The following is a 27,841-nucleotide window of genomic DNA, read 5'->3' as shown; positions in this document are numbered from 1 at the left end:
TTATCCTACTTTTGTTTTATGTTTAAATCAATTTTAGTTGCCTTACTCAACTTTATTGCTACTGCATTCACTCTATTATGGGTTAGCAGATCTTGCACTGGAATTGAATTTAAAAACAAGCAACTGGCTCCACTTAAAGCTCTGAAAATACAAGTAGTTCTTTGCATTTATTAAATACTTCCCTACTTACAGAATAAAAATGGGTAATAGATACTTAACATACACACTATGACTAGTGAAATTTTTTCAGTAGCTGTAAATGATAACATGCATCTGAGTTCCCAAAACACATTTCTGTAGGTGTCAATGCTCTTTTTCTCCAAGCATCCAAATGCCTGGGGTTAAGTATAAAACAACCTATGAAAACTATAGTAACCGTATGTGTTGATCTCTTATTTTTCTAACGAGCCATTCATCAGAAATGATGAGAATAGCATCTGGAAAAGGATTGCTTTTTAAGGCTTTTACGTATTAATACAGTTACAAAATTTTGATAAGCAATTTTAGTGTTGAATACAGATCTTTTGACTTTATTAAATCATTTAATTTAAAATTTGCTTTGATTAAATATGCATGTAAAGTCAGTAGTTTTTAAAAATACTTTTCAAAAAATTTAACTTACTGTACATTTTATGTAAATCTATTTCTACTGAAATAAAATTAATTTATTTTAAATATTTAGGTGACAGACAAAGAGAAAATTGACCAGCTTCAAGAAGAACTTCTGCATACTCAGGTAATTCTGATAAGTAGAAAGAACCAGGGACTTTAGGGGCACCTGCGAGCCTCAGTCATTTAAGCATCTGCCTTAGGCTCAGGTCATGATCCCAGGGTTCTGGGATTGAGCCCCACATCGGGCTCCCTGCTCAGTAGGGAGTCTGCTTCTCCTCTCTCTGCCTGCCACTCCCCCTGCAGAGAGAGAGTGTGCAGGCTCTCTCTCTGTCAAATAAATAAATAAAATCTTTAAAAAAAAAGAACCAGGGTCTTTATCTTAAGTTTGATAATGTGGGAATTTTTTTAAGAGAGTGAAGTTTGGAGTGGTTTGATGATACGACCTTATAAAAAGATGTAAAAAAAAAAAAATGCAAAAAATTGAGAAATAAGGAATAAAAAAGAAACTTGGTAAATGTGGTTTAACTCCTTTATTTGTAAAAACCTATTTTTGAGTGAATCTTGTACTTCTAATTTTAAAGGAAAACTGCTATGGAAAAAAAAGTGGGGAAGAGTAACTTGTTCTTACGTAGACCTCTGCTTGCATTTTTACATTGATAGACTAATTTAAGTCATATAAGAAATTGATTTGAGTCTACTGTAGTTCTAATCAGCCCTCAGTATCTTTTCCCTTTACTTCTCTAAATCCCTAAACTAATCAGATAATGACTTTTCTAAATGTATTTCTGGCACTAATTTGAAAAGCTCTTCTGTAGTTTGTTATAAAACTTTCATTATTTTAAAGTTCTGTGCAATCTGATGAGTAGGTAAATTCTTTTTTTTTTTTTTTTTAAGATTTTATTTATTTATTTGACAGAGAGAGACACAGCGAGAGAGGGAACACAAGCAGGGGGAGTGGGAGAGGGAGAAACAGGCTTCCCGCAGAGCAGGGAGCCCGACGCGGGGCTCGATCCCAGGACCCTGGGATCATGACCTGAGCCGAAGGCAGACGCTTAACGACTGAGCCACCCAGGCGCCCCGAGTAGGTAAATTCTAGTACAAAATTGCCATATCACACACTCCATCATTAGTTAATATATTGTTATGATTACTACTATATTATGATGTAATATAAATACAATAATATATAATCTAGTTATGTTAACTTACATGGATAACAATGATGTGCAATAATTAAGAAGTTTTTGTCTTGGGGTCCCTGGGTGGCTCAGTTGGTTAAGTGACTGCCTTCGGCTCAGGTCATGATCCTGGAGTCCCGGGATCGAGTTCCACTTTGAGCTCCCTGCTCATCAGGGAGTCTCCTTCTCCTTGTGCCCCCCCCACTCCCATGTGCTCTCTCTCTCTCTCTCAAATAAATAAATAATAAAATCTTTAAAAAAAAAAAAAAAGTTTTTGTCTTTGAAGAAAACTTTTTTTAAGGGGGTCTCTTTTTAGGGAAAAAAAATACAAGAGACAACCTAGATGAAATTAAACAGTATATTTTGAGTCACAGGTTTTTCTTAATATCTGTGCATTGATTTCGTTGATACCTATGCACTGATCCTCATGCCTGACTATACCATAAATCACTTGTGCTCTGGCCATCTCCATATATATATTTTTAAAGGCTTCCCAGCCAAGCAATTGTAATCTTCAGTTCAGCCAGAGGTTAGGAATCATTGGTCTCAAAGTGTGGTCTCTGGAGCAGTTGCATCAGTATCTTTCCAGGACCTTGTTAGAAATGCGGATTATTGACCCCTTCCAAAACCTCTTGAATCAGAAACTGTAGAAGTAAAACCCAGCAATCTTTCTTTTTAAAAGCCCTCAAATTATTCTGATGCATCCTTAAGTTTGAGAACTATTAGTCTAGATCTTTGGAGGACAGCTCAGTAACACATCTCTGCAGAATGGCTGAAGATTGGCACCTATACCAAATGTTCCATCCCCAGAAAATGTAGACCCCATAATTGATTCCGTATTTACAAAGAAATGAGCCAGTGGAAATCCTACCACCCTTACATATTCATTGATATCAACTCTTTGACTTGTGCAATTTGTAGTGTCAGCCAGTGGGCATTGACACAAACACTGTATGAAAAATTCCTAATATTATAATAAGCCCTGAGGTTCTCTATATCAGCGATGTGCAAGAGAAATATAATGCAAGCCACATGTGTAATTTAAAATTTTTACATTCCAAAAAAGGTAAAAAGGAATAGGTAGGACTGATTTTAATAATATATTTTATTTAACCCAGTAAATTCCAAATTAGTATCATTTAAATGTGTAATTAGTATAAAAATAGTAATGAGGTATTTTATTCATTTATTTACTGAACCATAAAAGTCTGGTATGTATTTTACACTTAACAGTACATCTCAGTTCAGACTAACTACATTTCAGAGTGCTCAACAGCTCCAGTGCCTAGTGGCTACCATATTACACAGCAAAGATCTATTTATGTCAGAATTTTGTTGTATATGTTATATATACAATGTATAAATGAACAAGGATTGTTAAAAAATGTTTATAGTAGAATCTAGCTTCTAGTTCTACCTGTCTCATATTACAGAGTTCTGTAGAATATGCTTTCTTAAAATTTGACTATAGTTGGACATTCTCTGAGGATAGACCCCTGATTTCCTGTTAATTTACTTTGTTCTTGAAAGATTACAACAACCTAAAAATTTTCTTAAGAATGATTTTCCATTTTGAAAGGCATGATATTAGAAGTTGGACATAAACGTTCTGCTGGTTGTAGGAACAAGTAATTCTTAATAGTGTCTGAACATTATTCATGTTTAGAGAAGAAATGATGGTATACAAACTGAAATGACCAAGTAGAAAAGGATCACATTTATTTGAGAAGAAAAGTGTATAGCTAAGCATCTACTTTGGCAAAACGAGCTGTCTACATGTATTAGTCTTATTTAAATCTGTTTTTATATCAGTATTTTAAAAATTAATGTGTAATCTCTGGCCTTGGTAACCAAAATTTGGAGTTTGAGATCTTGACTCTGCCTATATTCAAAACCCTGTGACCTTGGATAGGCTATCAAGGGTCCCTAACCTCAGGTCCCTAATCTAGGTTACCTTTGCCTCATGTAAAGACTTAAGGAAGCTAATGCTTGTAAAACACTCAGTATTGGGCCTGTCACATAATATATGCTCAGGTACTATTAGCTGTTGTTATTTTATATCATTTTAATATATAACATAAAATAATATGGGGAATGGGAAGAATTTGAATTTTTGTCAAATATCCCTATAGTAAAGACGTAAATTTTTGATGTAATAGGAAATACTGTTTCAATAGAGTGTACTTGGGCGCCTGGGTGGCTCAGATGGTTAAGCGTCTGCCTTCGGCTCAGGTCATGATCCCAGGGTCCTGGAATCGAGTCCCGCATCGGGCTCTCTGCTCCTTGGGAGCCTGCTTCTCCCTCTGCCTCTCTCTCTCTGTCTCTCATGAATAAATAAATAAAATCTTTAAAAAAAAAAAAATAGAGTGTACTTAAGAACTTGCTTCTTTAAATTCTTACATTTTAGTATTTTTAAATAATTCAGTTTCTTCAATGTAAATAGCAAAGAATTTTCCAAATAAAATGCCAGATTATAATAGAAAAATGAATTCCACTGTTTGAGATAATTTTCATAATTGATTTTATTCTCTCAACATTTTTGAAGAAGCTTTTTAAATGAAATAATTCATTTTAAATATTCAGGAGATATGACTTCAGGATTTTGGAAGATTTTAATTTAGACTTAATTAAATTATTAACTCATCTTTTTCTTACATAGTTATGGTGTTATTTTGTTACAGTTAAAGTACCAGAGGATCTTGGAACGGTTAGAAAAAGAGAACAAAGAATTAAGAAAATTAGTATTGCAGAAAGATGACAAAGGCATCCATCACAGAAAACTTAAGGTATTTTCAGCTTACCTTAATTTTGCTAGTTCCAGAACTTTGCTACTTCACATTGTGCGTTCATCAGTACCAGTTTTTAAAGCTGTAATGTGTTCTATCCTTTTCTTTCTAACCTGATATCCTTGGGAGATAGGGAAGTCTTTTCCTATATTAAGACACCTCATAAATTATAGTCACCAGACATTTGTTTCATATGAGGCCCATACAATTTTCATTCTTTTGACAGTCATTTCGTGTGAATCAATTTAGTTTTCTAAAATACCCCATTTGTCTTTAGGCTTATTTAATTTCTGTAGCTATAAGTCAGAATTGTGAGTTGAGGGACATATAGATATGACTTAGCATCCTAACTTACTTGTATTTCCAGGGAATGATTAGTCTACTTTATTCAGTTTTATAAGAATTTTACATTTCCTTCTGGAAGGTTTCTTAGGCATTTTAAAGCATTTTTGTAAAAAGCATATGCTAGTATTTTTATCAGCACGTTGGTAATCACCATTATCAGTAAGTTAAATCTCATTATTGCCCACTAAACCAAGCTGTATTTGCTGAATTAAGCTGAATATTTTTAACTTATATCTCATATAAGTAAACAGATTTTGTGTGTAGCAAACCTACAATAAATCATGGCACATGTATTCTGAGGCCAAGGTCCAAAGATAAGTAGTTCTAGTTTAATCAACATATATTAGTAGTTCTGACTCTAAATTATGTCTGCATAAAACAGATAAATAGCATGGCTTTATTCACAAGTTACACATGGCAATTGAGAAAAGTCATGTCCAGTGTTAATATATTTTGAGAGTTCACCTCAAAAACGGTATTTTCTCTCATAAAATGAAATAGTAATGAAAATTTCAAGAGTTTTTTGTTTATTTTTAGGTGGAAGGGATAGCAGTTGCTTTCCATTTAATTACTTCTTGGTGTTAGGAAGATGAAAGGAAATGTAGCCCCTCGTTTTCTTCCTACCTTGATTCGAAACTTGTCTTTAATTATTAAATGCTTGGCATAGTAGTCCTTTTTTTCCTCACTTGTTTATTTATTTATTCATTTGTTCTTCAGATACTTTCTTAAAGCTTATTATTTGCCAGGTTCTTCAGATACTTTCTTAAAGCTTATTATTTGCCAGGTACCATTCTGTCCGGATCCTAGAGAGAGAAACAATGCAGGATGCCTGCCCTTGATGCTCTTCTGGCCTTTAATTGTTGGGCATTTAATATTAGCTCTTCAATATTAAACAGTAACTTCCCTCTTTTAACATTTAATTGGAAGGTTAGGAAATCCTCAGTTAAGGTACTATATTAAATCAACATATCTCTAAATAAATTGAATATGAAAAAATGAAATTTTATTCTATACCATTTTACTATGAAAGTGTTATTTATGTAATTAGAAAAAAACAATACAATCATCATGGAAGAACGTTTTGGATTTATCAGCTTTTTTTTCTCTTGACACATCTGATTTTCTTTAATTTGTTCATTGTTTAATACTAATTTTTAAAATTTTATAGAAATCTTTGATTGACATGTATTCTGAAGTTCTTGATGTTCTATCTGATTATGATGCCAGTTACAATACACAAGATCATCTGCCAAGGGTAAGTGAAAAATTAATACATAGTGAACTTACTCTTTAGCAAAAGAACACTTTAGGGTTTAAAAAAGTTATGTGTGTCTATATATGTGTATATATATGTATATATATACACACACTCAGACAGACAGTATAGCCATATACGTATGGACACACCACACAGACAAATAGAGACATATGTTTTTTACCTATATAATGTTATTTATGTGCTCTAGATGATGTCTTAAGCATTGAATGTTGTTTGACTATTTTGGTCCATTGGCTTACTTATATTTATGTGTAATGAAGTAAGGTTATCAGGTACTTGGCATTATGCATTTGTAACATCCATGAAACTAAAATTCCGGAACAGTGGATGAAATTAGTCAGTGAGTGAAATTTAACATCATAAAATTGAAAATGTTTTTATGAAGAGTAAACTGGCTGTGGAAAAGATTTGTAGAACATGAATGATCTGGTTTTAGAAGTGGTGGCTTAATTAGCACAACTTTTTATTAAAAATTTGGTTATAAATAATGGATCCAATTAAGATTTTGCTGTTTATATTTTCAATATGCATAGAGGTAACAACCGTCTTTGTTTTTATGGATGGGATTTTTAAAATCATTTAACTGTAGGTATTTTAAAGGACTGAAAAATCTCAGCGGTATTTCCTATTTAAATATAAGCCTGTATTTAGAAATCTGAATTAATGTTATGTGTTCTATGGTAAGGTGGTTGTGGTTGGAGACCAGAGTGCTGGAAAAACTAGTGTGTTGGAAATGATTGCCCAAGCACGGATATTCCCTCGAGGATCTGGGGAAATGATGACACGCTCTCCGGTTAAGGTAGGACAGTAGGCCATCTGGAGGGAGCTCCTCAGGAAGGTAGCTGCTTCAGTGAAGTTTGTTCATTATGTTGAAGTGAAGAATTGTAACTAAAAGGAACTGATACATAGCACTGGGAATTAGTCCTATTGTGGAAATTGGTGGAGGCACAGCCTGGAGACGAGTGTGACTGGAGCGGAGTGGGTGATGGAAGAGAGAGAGGAGGGCAGAGGCGTGGTAGGGCCGGGCTGCCCTGAGCTGTTGTTAGGATCCTGGATTTTATTCAGACTGAGGTCACTGAGAGGCTGAGTTAGAAGATGAGAATATTGGAAGTGGAGTCAGTAAATGTAGATAATTTTCCTGGTTTACTGTAAGAAGATAGAGCAATGGGGCAGTAGCAGTTGAAATGTATTGGGTCAAGGGAAAGATATTTACATACTGATTATAATGATCTACTTTGAGAGAGAAAAATGATGACGTAAGAGACAGGGAACAATTGATTGCAGTAGTAGGGTCTTTGAGGTAGAAGGCTGGGACTCAGCATGCAACATATAGACGTTCTAACAGTTCATCCGCAGTCACAGGAAGAAAGTCTATGGCTACAGTCTTTCGTTCAACAAATAGTTATGGAGTGCTTAATACATTCAGCACTGTTCTAAGCAGTGTGTTGGTTAAACAAAACAAAGATCCTTGCCATAATGGAGAATACATTCTAGTAGGGGAAGCAGGCAATGAAACGAGAGGCTGGATTATCAGCTGTGAAGTAAAGAGGGGGGAAGGTATTAAAAATTGAGCTAAGAAGTCTTTCTTGGCGAGTGGTGACTCCAGAAGTGAGTTGATGACAGAAGGCAAGATAATAGGATTCCTGAGCCATACTAAGGGCTCCATTAAGATCTGTGGATACAGGGGTGCCTGGGTGGCTCAGTCTGTTGAGTATCCGACTCTTAGTTTTGGCTCAGGTCATAATCTCAGGGTCATGAGATTGAGACCCACTTTGGGCTCTGTGCTGGGTGTGGGGCCTACTTAAGAGTCTCTCTCTCCCTCTGTCCATCCTTCTGCGCAACCCCCCCCAACATGGGCACTTTCTCTCCAAAAAAAAAAAAAAAAGATCTGTGGACATAAATTTGAGGGAAAGCTGTATGGGTGTGGGTGTGTGTGGGTGTGTGTTTTCTTTTACTTTAGCTGGTGGTTGTAGAGTAATTGGAGAATTAGAAAATTGACATCACCAAGAACGAAGGCCAAAATAGACAATAAGGCTGATGCTAAAATCTTCCAGAAATGAAGTCTGTTCATAACTGCAACAGGCAGTCTAGTGTGATTTATACGGAATGCACCGTTTTGGGTCTGGGTGTCAATTCAACTATGTTGTGTAAAACTAGTTTCTTTTCCATTGTTCTATACTTTTGTGTGAACGCACCAAAATTTATAGATCCATTTTACTATTGATGGGCACTTGGGATATTTCCAGTGGGGGGAAATCTGACTGCACCTCATATCTTGCTCTATAATCATCTCTAAAAGCATTGTAAAAACCTACCTTCTACATTGCCACTAGCATTCTAATTGTAGCGGCTGTTATATGAATAACATGATGAATGATGTTTTGGTAAAATAACATTATGAATGATGTTATATTTTAGGAAGGAATTAATTTTCTTCTAGCAGACAAGTAAATCATGGACAGATTTCCTTCTCTCCAGTTCACCATTACACCTCTAGAATTTACCAGGACTTCTCCTCCTTGATGGACTCTGAACTCCAGATTTTTGTCTCTCCTAAACAGATTGCCAGAATCTTGACTTAGCATTTTAGCCTTTTTAGCAGATTCTTTCTGCTTTGTTAACTTATGTGCAAACACCTTATGGGGAAATTGTGCACAAAAGGTAGGCTTGGTCTTTGGAGATTCATTTTCTGCTGTCTTTTTTTCTGGGGCTTTTCCACCTTAACCCAGGAATGCTTGATACCCTGATCTCTTATCTTGTCTCCTCAACCCAGTAAGACTGCTTCAAGTTTTAACCTTTTCTCTTATGCTACCCTGTGCCATAAATCTGCAAGCACCCTGAAGGAAAACAGCCGTAGGAGTGTGCCCTAAAATCCTCTGGGGTCTTGGACCAAGTCCAGGCTGCCATGGTTGCTCTCCAGTGCCTTCAAACAGCTGAGTTTTATTGGTTATCTAGCCTGCTTAGCTTGTCTCAGTAGGAGGAATTGTATTTTAAAAAGTGAAATCGGATCATTATAAAGAAACTTGAAAAGTTAAAACTGAAAAGTAAAGGAATGTGAACTTAAAAGTTCTCATGAAAGCCCTGACTGTTGATATATAAGCTGTTAGAAAATTCCTTATGCAGATGTCACTCACTCCTTGGGTGAAGGCTGCCTTAGCTCCCCTGTGGTCAGTCTTGTGTGCGCCTAGGTTTTGCTACACTGTCCTGTTAGCTCTGTGTATATTTCTTCCCAGGAGATCTCAGTGAGATCTAAACCAGGGACAGTCTGTTCTTTGTTTCCCCCCCTGGAACACTTGACACAGTTAGCCCTCAATAGATAGAAATTGAATAAATGAATTGTCCTTTACCTAAGTTGACCTGTGAAGTTAAATCCAAGATTTCTTTTTGTTTTTCAAGTTTTAGGTTGATGGTTTTGTGCTCAGTAGCCTTACGGCCTTGACTGGGAAAGGAGACGGGCAGCAGCATTTAATTTTAGGTCATGAAAGATAAAGAGTAGCCATCAGTCTTGTTGGGAAATTACAGCACATGCAAGAGATGTATGGACAATACAGATAAAAAAATTCTGTAGTCTCTGTACTGCCATGTTGACAGCCCCCAGGGGTGTTCCTGATGTGTACTATGAGGGCATGCCCAGATTTATGCAGTGCAGTGGGCGCCTCTAGATCATGTAAGTCCTATGGGATCAGTATGAATTGTAAATGCATTACTACCTCTCGATTTTCCATTAATTTCAGGTTACTCTTAGTGAAGGTCCTCACCACGTGGCCTTGTTTAAAGATAGTTCTCGGGAGTTCGATCTTACCAAAGAGGAGGATGTAAGTAGAATTTACATGGAGGTTCATGTGTGTAACTTTATAACTCCTATAAGCTTATGAAAGACAACTAACTGGAATACTTGTTAGCTGAAGATTTTCATAGGATTTTGTTGTTTTCCATTAATAGCTTGCAGCATTAAGACATGAAATAGAACTCCGAATGAGGAAAAATGTGAAAGAAGGCTGTACTGTTAGTCCTGAGGTAAGTGTTGTAATTCATTTTAACAATGTTCTATGGAAATTCAAAGTTAATGATTTCAGATAAATCATGATATTGGTATTTGTGTTTAGATTGCAGCTATTCTAAGATACATAGATTTTTTTTTAATATTCCAAATAATGTATCATTTTGTGGGTTATTTTCTAGAATAATTAACTAAAAGGATTAGAAAAAGAGTAACTTCTTTCTGAATGGATGAGATGCAGAATTTTCAGAATATATATCACCAATAAATTCCTAACAAACCAACCCCCCCACAATGAGTTTTGTTTTGTTTTTTCCCTGAGTAGACCATATCTTTAAATGTAAAAGGCCCTGGACTGCAGAGGATGGTGCTTGTTGACTTGCCAGGTGTGATTAGTGTAAGTATATACAAAATGTGTATTTTGTCTTGTTCCTATTGTGGAAAATATGTATAATGACATTTAAAACCTTTTTCTTCAAGACTGTGACATCAGGCATGGCTCCTGACACGAAGGAAACTATTTTCAGTATCAGCAAAGCTTATATGCAAAATCCTAATGCCATCATACTATGTATTCAAGGTAAATCTTATCAAAAGGTTTTAATTGCGCTGATCTGCTTCCTTCTTTAGCAATCTAAGCTTTGCTCTAAATATGCATGTTACATAAAAATACAAGATAAATGTCTTGCATTTCATTAGTAAATGGAATTGAAATTGGGAATATTTTGAAAAATTTCATTGTAGGCATCACAGATTTTTATTGACTAGAATTTCTTTTCATAACTAAGATAAGTGTATGAAGAAAATTTTTCTTACTATAATCTAGATATAAGGGTGTAGCGTATAGAAGTTTTAAAATCTACTTTGCAATTGTTAAGTATCATTTTTCAAATTTTTTTCAGATGGATCTGTGGATGCTGAACGCAGCATTGTTACAGACTTGGTCAGTCAAATGGATCCTCATGGAAGGAGGACAATATTTGTTTTGACCAAAGTAGACCTGGCAGAAAAAAATGTGGCTAGCCCAAGCAGGGTAAGGGCAAGTTCTTCATTATGAGAAAACAGATTCTTTGTACAAGCTTCAGCCATGATAGGGACTGGTGATAAAAACAAACAAGCAAACAAAAACTCCTTGTGGAATACTTTAGTGGGATTTTTCTTCTCATTAAAAACAAAGTATTAGAAAGTTACAATAAATTAAGTGCAATTTTGAAGTATAAATAAAATTCCATAATTTTCAGTTTGTTTACTTGAGAAAACCTTAGAAAACTGTTAATATTGCTTACTCTAATTTAAATAATCTTGTATGCTGACAGTCATTAACCACTTATTAATTAACCACAAATTAATAATGATTGTGGGGTTTCTTTTCTAAATTTTTTTTTCTTTTTAGTTAATGTTCATAAATTAGTGTAGGCCTGGTGACGCTACATTGTGTATACTTTTTTTTTTTGTAAACAAACATTACCTTTCCTAACTGATAAAAGACTAAGAAGCAGATTAATAGGGAAGGCACTGGGTTGGTGTCAGGGCTCAGCATTCTTATCCATGCTCCACCACCAACTGGCTGTGTGTCCTTGGGCAAATCTTGTTAATTCTCTGCATCTAGTTAGTGCATAATCCATCCTATTAATCTAGTTGATCTTTAGGGTCATTTTCATTTGTGAAATTCTGCAACTTTATACATGTCCCTCCTGTCCCTCTCCTGTAACAACGAAAGAGTTTTATTTCAGGATGACCTTGTAAGTATTATTAGGGTGCAAGTTGTGACTTAGGGCATGCTCTTTACTTAGTTGTAAAGGCAGAAGGTAGTGGTTGAGAGTACAGAATCTGTAGCCAGATTGCTTGGTTTCAAATGCTGGCTCTACTCTTTGCTAGCTGTATAATATTGGTTAAATTTTTAAACTTTTTTAATGCTTTCGGCTTCCTCATCTGTTGGGAATGAAGATAATGGGTACTATCTGATAGGTTGCAAAGATTTAATGAGTTAAATATTTGTTGTGAAGTGGTTAAAATAGTGCTTGGCACTGTCTTACAATACATGGTAGCTCTCATCTGTTATTATTATATCTTGATCCCCCATAGCACAACTTCAGGTATAAGTACCCATCCCTTGTGCTACTGCTTAGAATTTCTCTCCTTCCCACCTGAAACTTGCTGCAAGTGTGCCTTTTGTGCTGGGTTCCCAAGATAGACCACCCCAAAGTTCACCGATTCCGTAGAGGGACTCACAGGACTCAGCACATAGTCATCCTTACACCTAACATCTGTTAACAGTGATTGGATACAAAGCAGAATCACAAAAGGCAAAAGTACAAGAGATGGTATCTGGAGGAAACCAGGCTCAGGTTTCCCAGAGCCCTCTCCCAGTAGAGTCCTGCAGGAAGCACTTAATCCCTCCAGCAACAAGTTTCTCATGAGAGACTCAACACCTAAGGTTTTTACTGGGGACTGTTCATGTAGGCACCCTCAAGTACCAAAATTCCAGACACCCAAAGGAAAGCAGATGTTCAGCAGAAACCACATTACTCACACAATGAGCCACTGTTATGCGGGGAAAGTTTTGTATCAATGTGGGGATTGTTTACCAATGAGGTCCTCAGATGCTAGTGAAAGGCGAGCAGGCCTTTCTAAGGACAGCAGTCTCAGGCTGCTATGTTAACTCTTCTCTGCACAGCTTCCCTGACCTTTGCTTTGCCGTATTGGGGGGCGGGATGGGGGCGGTGTGTGCCTGCTATGGTGGTATTGGACCTGGTTTGGAGACAGGGAGAAACAAGGTCGAAGCGAATTCTGTGCCTCCTTCCCACATCCCTTCATTTCTCTCATTCCTTTCCCCTCTTGTCTAGGATAGTGAGTTTATATTTCTTTTGAAATGCAATTGAAATTTGTATCAATCCTTTTTTATACCAAAGAGTCAGCATTAGCTCAGGGGTGTAACTTGTCTTAGAGAAGGGATTTTTACTGCAGTATTAATGTGAACGGGCTTCTGGGAGCAGGAACTCTTAAACTGTGAATGATAGATCTCTATGCAAACATGCATTTTTCTGGGGACAGAGTCTCTAGTTTTTATTACATTTAGAAAAGGGTTTTTGACCCTAAAAGAGAGGAGAGCCAGTGGATCCCAATATTTTTAAAAGTAGAGTAAGATAAGACAGTCCAACGTGGTTAGAGTTCATCTATTTGAAGAAGAGTATGGGGAAATAATCATCGCAGCTGCCATTACCGAGTGCCTCTGTGTGCCTGGCACTGTGGTTCGTATCGTAGTGCCTCAGAGAATCTTCTCAACAGTCATTTTGAAAAAAAGTAAGTAGCTTCTTAAGGCCTTATAGCTAGTAAGTGGTGGAGCTGAAATTAAACTGAGGCCTGACCCCAAAGCACTGCACATCATTCCAAGTTTTAATAATGCATCTTAGGTCTTAATAATGCATCTTTTAGTGTAGTAAAATTAAATACAATCATTTTTCCCCTCAAGTAGCGATTAAAAAACATTTTAATACTTTTGTACAGATTTACATATTTGACTGAACATATATATGCAGCGTTATTAAATTTTCTTTCTGCATAGTATGTTGTGCTTTAAAAAAATTATATAAACCTACATCTCACATTTATTTCCCACTTTTAAAAATAGATTCAGCAGATTATTGAAGGAAAACTCTTCCCAATGAAAGCTCTGGGTTATTTTGCTGTTGTAACAGGAAAAGGTATGCAAAGATGGATTATCATAATTTAAGTTTTTGTTGTTTTCAAATAAGATTAATTTTCTTAGACCTCCAACATCTTTCCCTAGGAAACAGCTCTGAAAGCATTGAAGCTATAAGAGAATATGAAGAAGAATTTTTTGAAAATTCAAAACTCCTGAAGTAGGTATATGGTTTAACTATTTGAAGATTTTTGTAGTGAGGGAGTAGCTTAAACTGTTTTCACTTAAAAGTTTGTTTTATAGCTGCTAGTTTAACATTGAATTTCCAGCGTTTTTCCGAAATAGTGATCTGTATCTAATAGGCAAGTCCTCAAGCTACTCAGAATTAGGAGCATCTTATCACTGGTATAATACATGCTGGTGTAAAAAACTGCCCCTCGGGCTGTGGGCACTGAAAGACAACACGGACACCTCCTTAGTTGTTTTACTTATGAAATAATATTTAAAAATCAACGCTTACATTTTTATTTGTTTATCTTTTAAAGAAACCCATCCTTCTGGTATTTTACTTTATTTTATTTATTTATTTATATTTTAAGTAAACTCTACCCCTGACGTGGGTATCAAACTCACAACAAGATTCGCATGCTCTACCAGAGCGCCTGGGTGGTTCAGTCAGTTCAGCATCCACCTTTAGATTTTGGCTCAGGTCATGATCTCAGGGTTGTGGGATCGAGCCCTACATTGGGCTCTGCACTTAGTGGGGAATCTGCTTGAGATTCCCTCTGTCTCTCCCTCTGCCTATCCCCCCAGCTTGCGCCCATGAGCTCTCTCTCAAATAAATAAATAAATAAAAATCTTTTCTTATTGTTTTAAGATTTTATTTATTTACTTATTTGAGAAAAGCGGGCGGGCGGGGGGGAGGAGCAAAGGGAAAGGGACAAGCAGACTCTGTGCTAAGCACGGAGCCCAACGTGGGGCTTGATCTCATGACCCCAAGATCATGACCTGAGCTGAAACCAAGAGTCAGATGGTTAAACAACTGAGCCACCCAAGCACTCCTAAATAAATAAAATCTTTAAAAAAAAAAAAAAGAGTTGCACGCTCTACCAACTGAGCCAGCCAATTTCCCTCAACAGTTATGTTGTGAATACCTGTATTTGGTTCTCTTCAGTATTGGGGAAAGTTGGAGTGGAGGGTGGGGTTGTCAAAGGGGTATCCCTAAATAGATATTGACAGAAATTAACAGAAAATAAGATCCTGACAGAAAAGCAAAAAGGAAGAGCTAAAGGACAACTGAATTATTTTAAAACCTTATATATAGAAGCTCTTAAAATGGCAAGGTATGTTTGCATCTGTATTAGTATAGTAAATCAAGTTAGCTCTTGCAAACATGGTCTTGAGTATTATCTGTGGGGAGGAGCTGACAATCATATGGAACTTACCTGTCCAACATGATAGGCACTAGCCTCCGGTGGTTACTTGAATTTGAATTAGTTAACTTGAAAGAAATTTAAACTTCTGTTCCTCAGTCACACCAGCCATACATTCCAAGGGCTCAAATACCTCAAGGGGCTAGTAGCTACCAAGTTGGATAGCTCAGATAGAGGTCATTTTCCGCATCAAAGGTTTTATTGAACAGCCCTGGTATAAAATATGAGTGACTCTTCTCTTATAACAAGCACATTTTCTTTTTTTTTTTTTTTAATTTTTTTTTAAGATTTTATTTATTTATTTGAGAGAGAGAGAATGAGAGACAGATAGCAAGAGAGGGAAGAGGGTCAGAGGGAGAAGCAGACCCCCTGCTGAGCAGGGAGCCCGATGTGGGACTCGATCCCAGGACTCCAGGATCATGACCTGAGCCGAAGGCAGTCGCTTAACCAACTGAGCCACCCAGGCGTCCACAAGCACATTTTCAAACGTGGTGAGAGTGTTGTCCTTTTTGCCATTTTTATGTACCGTAGCTCTTGTTATTTTTTAATAGGACAAGCATGCTAAAGGCACACCAGGTGACTACAAGAAATTTAAGCCTTGCTGTTTCAGACTGCTTTTGGAAAATGGTACGAGAGTCAGTTGAGCAACAGGCTGATAGTTTCAAAGGTAAGTTGGCTTTTTAAAATAAGCTAACAACTTTAGGGCGCCTGGGTGGCTCAGTTGGTTAAGCGACTGCCTTCGGATCAGGTCATGATCCTGGAGACCTGGGATCGAGTCCTGCATCAGGCTCCCTGCTCGGCAGGGAGTCTGCTTCTCCCTCTGACCCTCCCCCTTCTCATGCTCTCTCTCTCTTAAATAAATAAAATCTTAAAAAAATAAAATAAAATAAGCTAACAACTTCAGACATTTTATTAGTTGGCAGTCTTAGGTATCCAGCAGATTCTTTATTCCCTGAACAGTTGCTTTTTAGTTCATTTTCTATTAGTATGTGGAAAATGGAAAAAATACAAATTTCCAGTTGTTGTTCAAGAACACTTTCTCCTTCAGAGGAAACATTGCAAGGAGCACTTTGCAGATTAAACAGAGTAGCAAGTTTGCAGTAGTGTTTGGGAGAAAACTTAGTAAACTAGAGGGGACTCAGATTCCCCCATTTCAGGGGGAAGAGAGGAGTGGTGTTGGAAGGCAGAGCAGCCTGGGCTTCAGCTATTTTGTCCTAGTTCCTGAATCCCACACTTTCCTGCTCTGTGGCTTTGCTTCCGTAGTTGCATTTGATTGAGGGTATACTTTCCTTCCCTTTTCCCACTTGGGAATTCTACCTGCTTAGTCCCTCAGCAACCCTATGAGTATTGTTATTGTCCCCATTCTACAGAAGGGGAAAGTGGGGCACCAGAGTTAACTCACCTAAGTGATGCACCCAGCATCACACACAATAGATAATAGACCCAGGATTTGAATCCTGGTGATGTGATTCCAAAGTCCATGCCTTTAGCAGCTGTACTAAGCTGTTTCAGCTCTGTGTTATGTGGATTGAAGATGGAGAAACAAGTCAAGAAGATTGGTTTGGAAAGCAGTTGCAATAGTGAGATTCTGAGATGTTGAGAGCCAGAATACTCAGGAGCCATCGATGCACACTCAGAAATTCAGTTAGTACAGAGAGATGTGTGATCACCTGTAACCACCACAGCTGGGTAGAAGGAGAATCCTGAAACTGGAACATCTGTCCTTCTTCCTCAGCAACACGTTTTAACCTTGAAACTGAGTGGAAGAATAACTATCCTCGCCTGCGAGAACTTGACCGGGTAATGTTTGTGTGCCTCATGTGTTTCGCATATGTCTTGTTTAATATGGTGCTCTAACAGAATTTATGTTGACGAGCAAAATCTGGTAAGCCAAACTGCTTTGATTTTGACCATAGGATTACTAATTTAGAGCTGCAAGAATATAGTTCTCTGTATAACTGCAAGAGTGCAGTTATCTCTTCTACAATAATTTAAATTATTTGGGACATAATATTAAAAAATAATTATAGATCATAAGATGCTAAAGCAAGTGTTTAAAAATGTTTTCTGAAAAAGTGAGAAACATTTAATAGAATTAATATATTTATGTAATGTAAACTTTTTTAAAATTATACATCAACTTTTTTACCTTTTCAACATTTACTGTGGAGAAATACACTCTAACTTAGTGGGACTTAAATATTGGTTTTCTTTGATTTTTAAAATGCCATCTGTTGTAAAACACAGCATTGGTTTATTAATGCTAATAGACTAAATTAATATGTATTGATATTTTCATGTAACATTTGTTACATGAAAAACTACACTCAGAATTAAGTGAATAAGGTAGACATCTGTGTCCATGTCTTTGTCCTTATCTGGCTACTGGTATTCCTAAAAAGGAGGGTAGGAGAGAAGAACATTATTTGCTGGTTTATGCATGCTTCAGATATAAGTTCAACCTACTAGCATGTCAGAGGCCTTCTTTTTAGTGATATCTAAAACTCATGGCAGGGCAGATTGATGTTATGAAAATCTTACTTGTATCTATATTACCTAGAACGAACTGTTTGAAAAAGCTAAAAATGAAATCCTCGATGAAGTTATCAGTCTGAGCCAGGTTACACCAAAACATTGGTGAGTATTTGACCTTTTCTCAAAAATTTTACTATATGGACTATAATGAGATACTAAAATTTAGATTGATAAAGCAGTGATTTATTGTAGCCTTGGCTCATCCCCCAAAACAGTAAATAGGCAATAGCATAAAAGTATTTCTTTTTGCAAAATCTAACCAGTATTGTAGTCTAATTAAGTATTTAAGTACAATAAATTATGTATTTAATATCTTTCAGAAGAGATATTCTGAAAAATTGCTTTCTCCATGGTCTTTTTAAATCTTAATTTGTCTTAGGCTTTCTTTACCTTGTATATAATTTTGATTTCTGTCAAGTCATTTAGGCAAAAGTTTCATCAAGTTGTGTTTTAGATAAAGATCAGTCTATCAAAACTGGTTGCTCTCATAGGGGAAGGGAGGGAAAAATAAAACAAGCCGAAATCAGGGAGGGAGACAAACCATAAGAGACTCTTAATCATAGGAAACAAACTGAGGGTTGCTGGAGGGAGGGTGGTGGATGGAGGGATGGGGTAACAGGGTAATGGGCATGAAGGAGGGCACATGATGTTAATGAGCATTGGGTATTATATAAGACTGATGATCACTGACCTCTATCTCTGAAACTCATAATACACTATATGTTAATTAATTGAATTTAAATTAAAAAAATAAATTTTAAAAAGCTGGTTGCTCTTGTTAGATTAATCACAGAGAACAAAACCATAGAGAAAATTAATTTGTAAAGGGAAAGGAGTATATATTTTCAAGTTCTCATTTCTGAGTAAGAACAATTGGTACTTTTTGTAATATGTGCCTCGTGTTTTGTACAAATCTTATTTCAAGTTGAATTTTATTGGAGATTTTTTTAAAATAGCAGGTAAAGTCATCCTTTTGAAAAATAGTCATGCAAATCTCTTTCGGGGCAAACTATCACCTTCTGTTTATGTTTAAATGAATTTTGGCACTCTTAAATTTGTTGGCACTGAAACCAAAATAGGTTCTGTGTAACTCAAGCAAGATATGTATAAATAGCCTTGATTTTTTTTTGCAATCATATTTTAATTAACAAATTCCTTGTGCATAAATTATCTTTCTAATGAAATCTATAGTGTTTTTAAAATTTTATCATTCTTGGACTAGAACTAAATATTTTCTGTTCTTCTGTTTGTTCAGTTTAAAGATTTATTTATTTATTTATTTGACAGAGACAGAGACAGCGAGAGCAGGAACACAAGCAGGGGGAGTGGGAGAGGGAGAAGCAGGCTTCCCGCTGAGCCGGGAGCCCGATGTGGGACTCGATCCCAGGACCCTGGGATCATGACTTGAGCTGAAGGCAGTCGCTTAACCAACTGAGCCACCCAGGCGCCCTGTTTGCTCAGTTTAAGATGATCCAAATTGAGCCTAGAGAATAGTGACCAGTCCTTAAATTTGAACTCAGTATTCAGTATTGTTAGTTTATTTAGTATTGTTAGTTTCCCCCCTCAGTGTCCTTTCTTCCTCTTCAGGGAGCCAAAATTTGCCTATTTTCAGTCTCCTGTCCTTATCCCCAAAAGGATTTTGATCTTATCTGTTTTGTTGATTGATTAATCAGGTATATATACAACCCAGCTTATCTTTGTTATTATTTGTATTTTAAGCCAGTTCTATGGCTTTCTGTAAGCCAGTTAGCTTTTGAAATTGCAAGAGATAGAGTGTGTGAACACACACACACACCCCTGTGCACACATGTGCACACAAAGAATGAATACTACTTGTCATACTAGGTTGTATGAGGATAATGTACATGAAAAGTGATTTGTAAACTATTATAACTAATGCTGTCTATGGGAGAAAAATATGGTGCGTCTGTAAATTCCTGGCATCATCAAATGAAATGGGTAGTTTTGTTTGGGCAGAGCAGTCAGAAATCAAAATATACCTGCACTAAAGTGAGCAATGAAGATAGGTATCATTTATGTAACATGCAGGTGGCTGAAGGGAATTGTGAAGGGATGAGAAGCCTGTATTTCCAGGCTGCCTATTGAGAAGTCAAGGGAAAGAAGTAGGACATCTAGCTGCTAGAGGTTTATTCTGTGAGCTGATGGATCAGATGTCTGTATCTTTTCGTGGGCTTTTTTTTTTTTTCAGGCTCTATAGCTTAACACAAATGTAGATCAAAATAGCAGGTCCTAATTATAACTGTTCATACCACACTGAATTCAACTGCATTGTACCCAAAACATTTTATTTTTGTGATGTAGTTGTTATTGTCCTAAGTAGTATTTTGTGTGTGTGTGTGTGTGTGTTGCATATGCTTTATGTGATATTTTAGGGTGACTAAGATATTAATTATTTAATTGCCAGGACTACTTGATCTATATACTTGGTGATCTGGAAGCAGGGTTACAAGTATTTTATGTCCTAAACGTGATAGTTTATAATTTGCTTACAGGTGTTCTACTCTACTGTAACTATATTTTAAGAAAGTTGTTGGGGGTTTATATTTGACATATGATGCATTTAGGCAGAAATAGGCTCTCAGCGATTTCACATAATATACCTGATTATCAGGAATTGATTACTAACATTAAGCAGGAGATATTGGTATACCATTAACATTATGTGACCGTTATTACAGATTTGTCTCTTTTTTATATGTCATTTAGAAGGATAGCTGACTGTATTGATAGAAATTCACTTTTTAAAAAATGGTATGATGGTACGCATATAACTTTTGGTTAAAAGTATTAAGTTTATTTTGCTAAAAGAGTGAAAGGAAAATGGGAATGCACAGTTGAGTTCCCTAACTCAGAGTTGAGGAATTAAAAAAGATTTCTGATATCATAATCCTAGATTTAAAGGGTAAAAGGTGTTAGGTGAAGGCAGTGACAGGAAAATTGCAGAGCCCAGGAGGTGAGAGCAAGCAAAGTGACAAAGGTAGCTGAAGACTGTTACCTATGGCTTTAGCATAGAAGGAGGCAAGTGGCAGGAGATAAAACAGTAGATACAAACAAGATATAGATTATCAAGGGCCATGCAAGCCATGTTCAGAAGCTTGGAATTTATCCCACAAGCACTGAGGGCCACTGAATAACTTTAGGGCAGATTTGCATTTTATTTTAGAATGATCTTTGTAGTAGAGAAAGTGGAATGCTATGAAGAACGGGGCAGTGAGCAAAGAGGCAGTTGGCTGTTGAAATTATGTAGATGAGAGGTGACGATGGCTGGAACTTGAATAGTGGTTGTACAGATGGAGAAGAGGAGACAGTTTTGAAATGTCTGAGAAGTTACCTAGAAGATAGAATTGACAGGATTTAGTGATTGGATGTATAGGTAATGGAGAAGTCAGTTAAACAGTGAGTACATTTTTATCCAGTAATTACATTGCTGTGAATTTGTAGGAATGAAGATATATTTGACAGAGATGAACACATAAGAATCTTCACCATTGTTTTGGGTATAAGTGTAAAAAAATTGAAACCTTATGTTTTCTATTTGGAATTAATATATTTGATTTATTCATAGAGTGGATTACTGTGGTGCCCATGGAACGGAAATGTATAACATGGAAAACTGTATAACATGCTTTTAACTTTTAAAAAGTATTTATAGGGGCGCCTGGGTGGCTTAGTCGTTAAGCATCTGCCTTCGGCTCAGGTCATGATCTCAGAGTCCTGGGATCGAGCCTGGCATCGGGCTCCCTGCTCAGTGGGAAGCCTGCTTCTCCCTCTCCCACTCCCTCTCCCACTCCTCCTGGCTGAGGAAGCCAGGTTGGAATGCAGAGAGGTAGGACTTGGGCCTTATCTTCCAAAAATTCTCGATGGACTGGATCAACAGGCAAAGAATTCTGATGGTTCTGATGACTCTTTGAGGACAAAAGCCTTAATACTTTTAACCAAAAGTTATATGCGTACCATCATACCATTTTTTAAAAAGTGAATTTCTATCAATACAGTCAGCTATCCTTCTAAATGACATATAAAAAAGAGACAAATCTGTAATAACGGTCACATAATGTTAATGGTATACCAATATCTCCTGCTTAATGTTAGTAATCAATTCCTGATAATCAGGTATATTATGTGAAATCGCTGAGAGCCTATTTCTGCCTAAATGCATGTGTCTCTCTCTGTCAAATAAATCTTTAAAAAATAAATAAATAAAAAATAAAAAGTAGGGCGCCTGGATGGCTCAGTTGGTTAAGCGACTGCCTTCGGCTCAGGTCATGATCCTGGAGTCCCGGGATCGGGTCCCGCATCGGGCTCCCTGCTCGGCAGGGAGTCTGCTTCTCGCTCTGACCCTCCTCCCTCTCGTGCTCTCTGTCTCTCATTCTCTCTGTCTCAAATAAATAAATAAAATCTTTAAAAAAATAAATAAATAAAAATAAAAATAAAAAGTATTTATAAAACAGTCTGTGTAATATGTAAACACAAATATTTATTCAAGGATTCAATGTTTTTATTGATAAATTAAGCTGAATAGTGATTGTACTACTGAAAGAGGAATTATGGAGGGCTTCTTATATTTTCTGTATTGGTTGAAATTACTATATAGAGTGAGTCCTCTGCTTTAAAACAAGAAATTTCCATTTTGAAAAATGTTTTCATTAGAGTGGAGTAAAAATGGAGGTAAAGTTCCTGGAGATAATGAGAGGAATACGGAGAACTATAATGGTAATTGTATTTTGTGTATTTGTGGAATTATCCCTAGATGATGGCAAAATTTAGGATAGAGAAGTCTACAGTCACATAACATATGCTAGGAAATGTAAGTAAGGGTGCACGTCAGGGTGGCAGATGGTGTAAGCACATACGCTGGCCTCAGCCCACAGGGATTTTTGCATGAGAGTTGAGGACTAATGGTCTGGAAGAGAGATTGTGGGGTGAGGAGAACACAGCTTCCACTTCCTAACTCTGAGCACCTTCCGGTCAGCAGAATATAAGGTCAACCACTGTCTGGAAGGGAGAGCCACGAAGGGTTTGAGGATGTAAGGAAAGGGGAAAGAGTGAGAATGTAAAGTGGTTTGTTTGTTCCAGACAGAGTATTGGGGGCACACTGAACATGATTATGATGAAGGGGAGCAGGGGGAGTGTGGACAGGACAGCAGCTTGGTGGTGAAAAGGCGCGAGGAAGGTGGGGTGAGGATCGGTGACAGCAGCTACCTGTGGTGGACTGGAAAACAGCCTCCTGTGAGAAAGTTACCTTAGGCTTGTCAGGATTTGATGGTCCGGGATTTTGTTATTATCTCCTTGAAAGGGTGCCTGGGATGCCCAGACTCTGAGGAAGAGATAACAGGCCAAGTCTGTTCTGAGGCAGGAGCAGCAGAAAGCTTGATGGTCAGAGGCTGGATCCTGGCCTTTTGTTCATCTTTCAAAATCTTGAATTTGTGTTTAAAATTATATCTGAATAGGAGACCCTGAGAAGCTTCTTTTCTTCCAGCTTGCTCCTAATATTCTCCCCCTCTCATTATCTGTCATTAACAGCATGACTAAATTGACTGTGTCCTTCTGGTCTTGTATCCTTACCTCACGCTCTTTGGTGTTCTGGTTGTCACTGAAAAAAGACCCGAAAGTTAGCAAGGGGAAACCAGCAGCTAAGCTCATTGACTCAGTATACTTGATTTCACACAAGATGTTGAGTAAGTATGAGGAGTTTTGGAGAGAAGGGAATGTTGACACTGCTCAGCCAAGAAAACTGCAGCTTGGCCTTTCAGCAGCTGTTTCTGCTACCCTGAGCTTTATGGCTGTGTAGTAGAGGGGTGAAGTTACTCTTAAAACTGACCACTTTTGGTGAGCAGAATGTTTTTGTATGTTATAGTATTATCTTACAGTAGAAATTAGTTTGGGAGAAGCCAAATAAATATTTTCTTGAGAGTTCAGTTTTTTTTCTTGATTGAAATAGTTGTCTTTTTCTTGTTTAGAGATCTGTGTTCTTCTGAGATGTCTTTAAAGCAGGAAGGATTCTCAACTTGATTATCCATCTTTTATATTGTTACCTTTATTTATCATGATGTGTTGGACCGTTTTACCTAGCAATATCCCATAACATCTTTGTGCTTTGTGCTGTGGTCTGATAAATTGTTAAAATTATACCAACAAGTTCTCAGACTTGGACTCCACTTCACAGTCAGTACATAAAAAGTATGTATTAATATGAGGCAAATAAGCACATGAAAAGATGCTCAGAAGTATTAGTCATTAGGGAAATGCAGATGAAAACCACAGTGAGATACCACTGTAAACCTGGCAGAATGACTAACCATATCAAATGTTGGCAAGATGTAGAGCATCTAGAACTCTCATCCTGTGCCGGTGGGAATGTAAAATAGTTCAGCCATTTTGAAAAACTGTTTGGCAGTACCATAAAAAGTTATTTATATAATTGCCATATGATACAGCTATTCCAGCCCTAGATATTTTACCCAAGAGGAGCAACAGTGTATGTCCATACAGTGAATGCTCATAGCAGCTTTATTTAGAATAACCAATAATGGGAAGCAGCCCAGATGTCCATTAGCAGGTAAATAGATAAATAGATTCATATAGTGGAATACTACTCAGCAATAAAAAGAAGTGAAACATGGATATACACAACAATATGGTTGAATCTCAAAATATGCTGAGTGAAAGAAGACAGACAAAAGAGTATACTGTATGATTGCATTTATATGCAATTCTAGAAAATATAAGCTAATCTCTTGTAACAAAGCAGATCCGATGGTTAGAACTTTTGGAGATGATGGGTAAGTTCATTATCTTGATTGTGGTGATGCACACGGGTGTATTCATATGTCAAAGCTTTAAATATGTGCAATTTATTGTAAGTGGATATTACTTCAATAAAGCTGTTTTTAAAAACTATTATATTTAAATTCGGTGTTTTTGAAACTTTTTTTAATTTCAGGGAAGAAATCCTTCAGCAGTCTTTGTGGGAAAGAGTGTCAACTCATGTGATTGAAAACATCTATCTTCCAGCTGCACAGACCATGAATTCAGGGACTTTTAATACGACAGTGGATATCAAGCTTAAACAGTGGACTGATAAACAGCTTCCTAATAAAGCAGTAGAGGTTAGGATATAATTTAATTAAATGGGTAAGAAGCATTATCTGAAGGGAGTAGGAGCTGTGAATTTTAGGTTTTATACCCATCACAGCCACTGTCTCTCCTAAGGGGTCCTTATGCTCCATTTATTCTTTACTCCTCATCTCTGTGTTGGGATTAACCTTAATGCTACTACCTTGACTACCATTATAAAAATTTACTAATTGGTATGCTGCTGGTCTGAGGATATTGGTTCTATTCCAAAGATAGCATGTAACAAAATCAGCAGAATTTGCTTGAATGTGAGATGTTTTTAGCTTTTTCTGTGGATAAGGATTCCATAAGGAAAATGTTTAATGAATAAAACATTTCATTTATTGATTTTCTACAGAGCTCAGTTACACTTAAATAATCATTTCCTTAGTTAGGATCCTGCCAGAAAGTTAGACTAGGAATTATAAGAAAGTACCTTGAAGAATGCTTTTCTGTTACACGTGGTCTCTACCACTTAGTAGCTATGTGACCCTTGGACTAGCTGCTTCAGCTTTCTCTTTATTTGTCTGTACATTAGGGATGATAATATTGCCTGCCTCACAGATTGTTCTAAGGACTAAATGAATATGTAAATGGATGTAATATGTAAAATATTTAAACATAAGTGGCTCACAGTAACTGCACAGTAAGTGCCATCTGCTGTTAGGATGATGACCATCATCTAAGTTGATCTGCCATACGCATTACTCTGAAGAATGATTATTCTAGCAAAGACTCAGCATGTCCTGTCCTTCTGTGTGAGGTTGCTCACAAAGTTAGACTTGGTGTTAAAGATAATTTTATTTCTCATTACCTGAAAAAGAAAATGTCAGCTAATTTTTAATTATTTGGGTGTGTTTCCCCCTTTCCTGTCCTTCACTCCTGGCTTCACCTCTTTTCTCAGCTTCTTCAAACTTCTCTTTCTAAGAACTGACAGCTGTTCTGCCAAAGCTGCATACAGCTGACCCCTGTCAGTTCTCGACACATTGACCCCTAAAATAACTAGAGGGCTGCCGCCGCCACTCCACTAGCTCTTTTCACAGCTGGCCCGGTCCCATGGTAGGATATTGTCACATGCTAAGGCTCAGCAGGGAAGTGGTCATTCTGTTTCCTGCTGCTTTCTCCCTTCGTGCCTGGGTGTGGCAGAAAGCTGTGGATCTGCTGAAGGGTCGGGAAACAGATTCTAATACCTCGCTGGGTATTCTTGGACAGTCACATTGTTTATGCCATGGTTTAAAATGAGGAGGGCTAAATAAAAAATACAACATTAACTAGCCCACTTAATCATAAGTAGATTTAGTTCTTACTTTTAACACTATGCTCTTCTTTCACTGGCCAGGTAATTACGAGTTAGCTGTAGTATAGGTTGAATATTACTTATATTGAATACTCAGTATAAGTAATATTCAATATGATTGAAGGTATTGATGCATTGCTTCATATATTTGCATAAAGGCAAAGATGTGAAGAAGATTAGATCTTCACAAAGATGTGAAGAAGACTAAATCATTATGACATTTTAAACTTTCTACAGTATGGAAGAAGCAGGCAAACTCACATGTTGTACAGAATGAAATAAATAAGTGCACTAAGTGTGGTGGCTGATTGGAGTGCAAACCTATCTCAAGGGGGCGGCCCCTGTTCAGTTCCAGTTGGTGTTATATAGGAATGCAGGTACAGTGCTGCCAGATAGTTCAAGAGAGGCTGGAAACACAGGTTTTATATGAAGTCTGTTTTTAGTGTTGGCTACTAATTTTGTAAAATTTAAAACACTGTGTATGTCTAGCAAAACATGTCAGGACGCCAGATCTATCCCACCAGCTACCAGTGTGAGATCTCTAGGCCAGAGTTTGTATTTGCTGCCTTCTTTTAAAAAAAAAAATGTGGTTTCAATATGTATTTTGTGATAAGCTAACTTACTACATCTATTTGGCTTAACTTCACGTGTTTGTCATGTTACGTATTAAAATAAGTAGTATGAATACAGCTTTTTTTCTTTTAAATCTAGGTTGCTTGGGAGACCCTACAAGAAGAATTTTCCCGCTTCATGACAGAACCAAAAGGGAAAGAGCATGATGACATATTTGATAAACTTAAAGAGGCTGTTAAGGAAGAAAGTATTAAACGCCACAAGTGGAATGATTTTGCAGAGGACAGCTTGGTACATCATTTGTATATTACAGTGTCAGCCTCACAGTTTTATACAATTTCTCAAATTGATACCCTTTTTATAGGAAGTTGTTTTTATATGACCATTTCAATTGGGTTCTGAATTTAAAATAATGAAGGAAAGAAATAGTTTAACTATCTGTAATCAGCCCTTTAACGGTTCTCTACTATTTCTTCCAGGGCTGTCATTTCAGAGAAAAAAAAGTTTTCTAGGAAAAGTTTTCTCTGAAACTTCGCAGTAAACAGGCTTCTATAAACTTCCACAAATTGTTGTCCACTAGCCATTACATGGGCCTGAACTACAGATGGCTCAGATAGCTGCTTCTCATTTTACCCTTGGTGGTAATGAAAGGAATTAGATGCATTGCTTTTCAGTGGATTTGAGTCATAAAATATTAGATTCCTGAAATAATGCTAAATACCACATGTTGAATGCTTAAAAGGTGCCAGAAACTCTACAATATATTTTGTAAGTACTATTTTATTTAGTTCTTAAGCAGTCCTATTATTGTCCTTGGCAAAGCTCAGACTCAAGCCCTGCTCTAATTACAAAGCCTGGCTCTTGACCTTCACCAAATGCTCCACCTCCAACAGATCTTTTGTTATGTAGAACGTTTGCATCACCATAAACCTTGTTAAGCACCTGCTCTGCTCAGACAGTTCCAAGGAGGCACCCTTGAAAGCTAAGATAGGACAGTTTTCTAGGAAAATGCATATCTCACTG

At 36.9% G+C, this 27,841-nt stretch overlaps 1 protein-coding gene across 1 annotated transcript in view; it reads left to right on the top strand.

Moving 5' to 3' along the window:
- OPA1 (OPA1 mitochondrial dynamin like GTPase) overlaps window positions 1–27,841 on the top strand; it is an 87,520-nt gene that overhangs the window by 23,804 nt on the left and 35,875 nt on the right. Inside the window, exons 8-23 of the mRNA XM_044919888.1 lie at window positions 683–736; window positions 4,472–4,576; window positions 6,090–6,176; window positions 6,886–6,999; window positions 9,935–10,015; window positions 10,143–10,217; window positions 10,526–10,597; window positions 10,681–10,780; window positions 11,103–11,233; window positions 13,832–13,904; window positions 13,991–14,063; window positions 15,828–15,943; window positions 17,012–17,076; window positions 17,837–17,913; window positions 24,776–24,941; window positions 26,957–27,109. Of these exons, the coding sequence (XP_044775823.1) occupies window positions 683–736; window positions 4,472–4,576; window positions 6,090–6,176; window positions 6,886–6,999; window positions 9,935–10,015; window positions 10,143–10,217; window positions 10,526–10,597; window positions 10,681–10,780; window positions 11,103–11,233; window positions 13,832–13,904; window positions 13,991–14,063; window positions 15,828–15,943; window positions 17,012–17,076; window positions 17,837–17,913; window positions 24,776–24,941; window positions 26,957–27,109 (1,542 nt within the window). The remainder of the gene's footprint in view (window positions 1–682; window positions 737–4,471; window positions 4,577–6,089; window positions 6,177–6,885; window positions 7,000–9,934; window positions 10,016–10,142; window positions 10,218–10,525; window positions 10,598–10,680; window positions 10,781–11,102; window positions 11,234–13,831; window positions 13,905–13,990; window positions 14,064–15,827; window positions 15,944–17,011; window positions 17,077–17,836; window positions 17,914–24,775; window positions 24,942–26,956; window positions 27,110–27,841) is intronic.

This window comes from Neomonachus schauinslandi, chromosome 1 (assembly GCF_002201575.2).
Source record: "Neomonachus schauinslandi chromosome 1, ASM220157v2, whole genome shotgun sequence".
Lineage (NCBI taxonomy): Eukaryota > Metazoa > Chordata > Mammalia > Carnivora > Phocidae > Neomonachus > Neomonachus schauinslandi.
The sequence above is the reverse complement of the archived record's forward strand: the minus strand, read 5'-3'. Positions and strand labels throughout refer to the sequence as shown.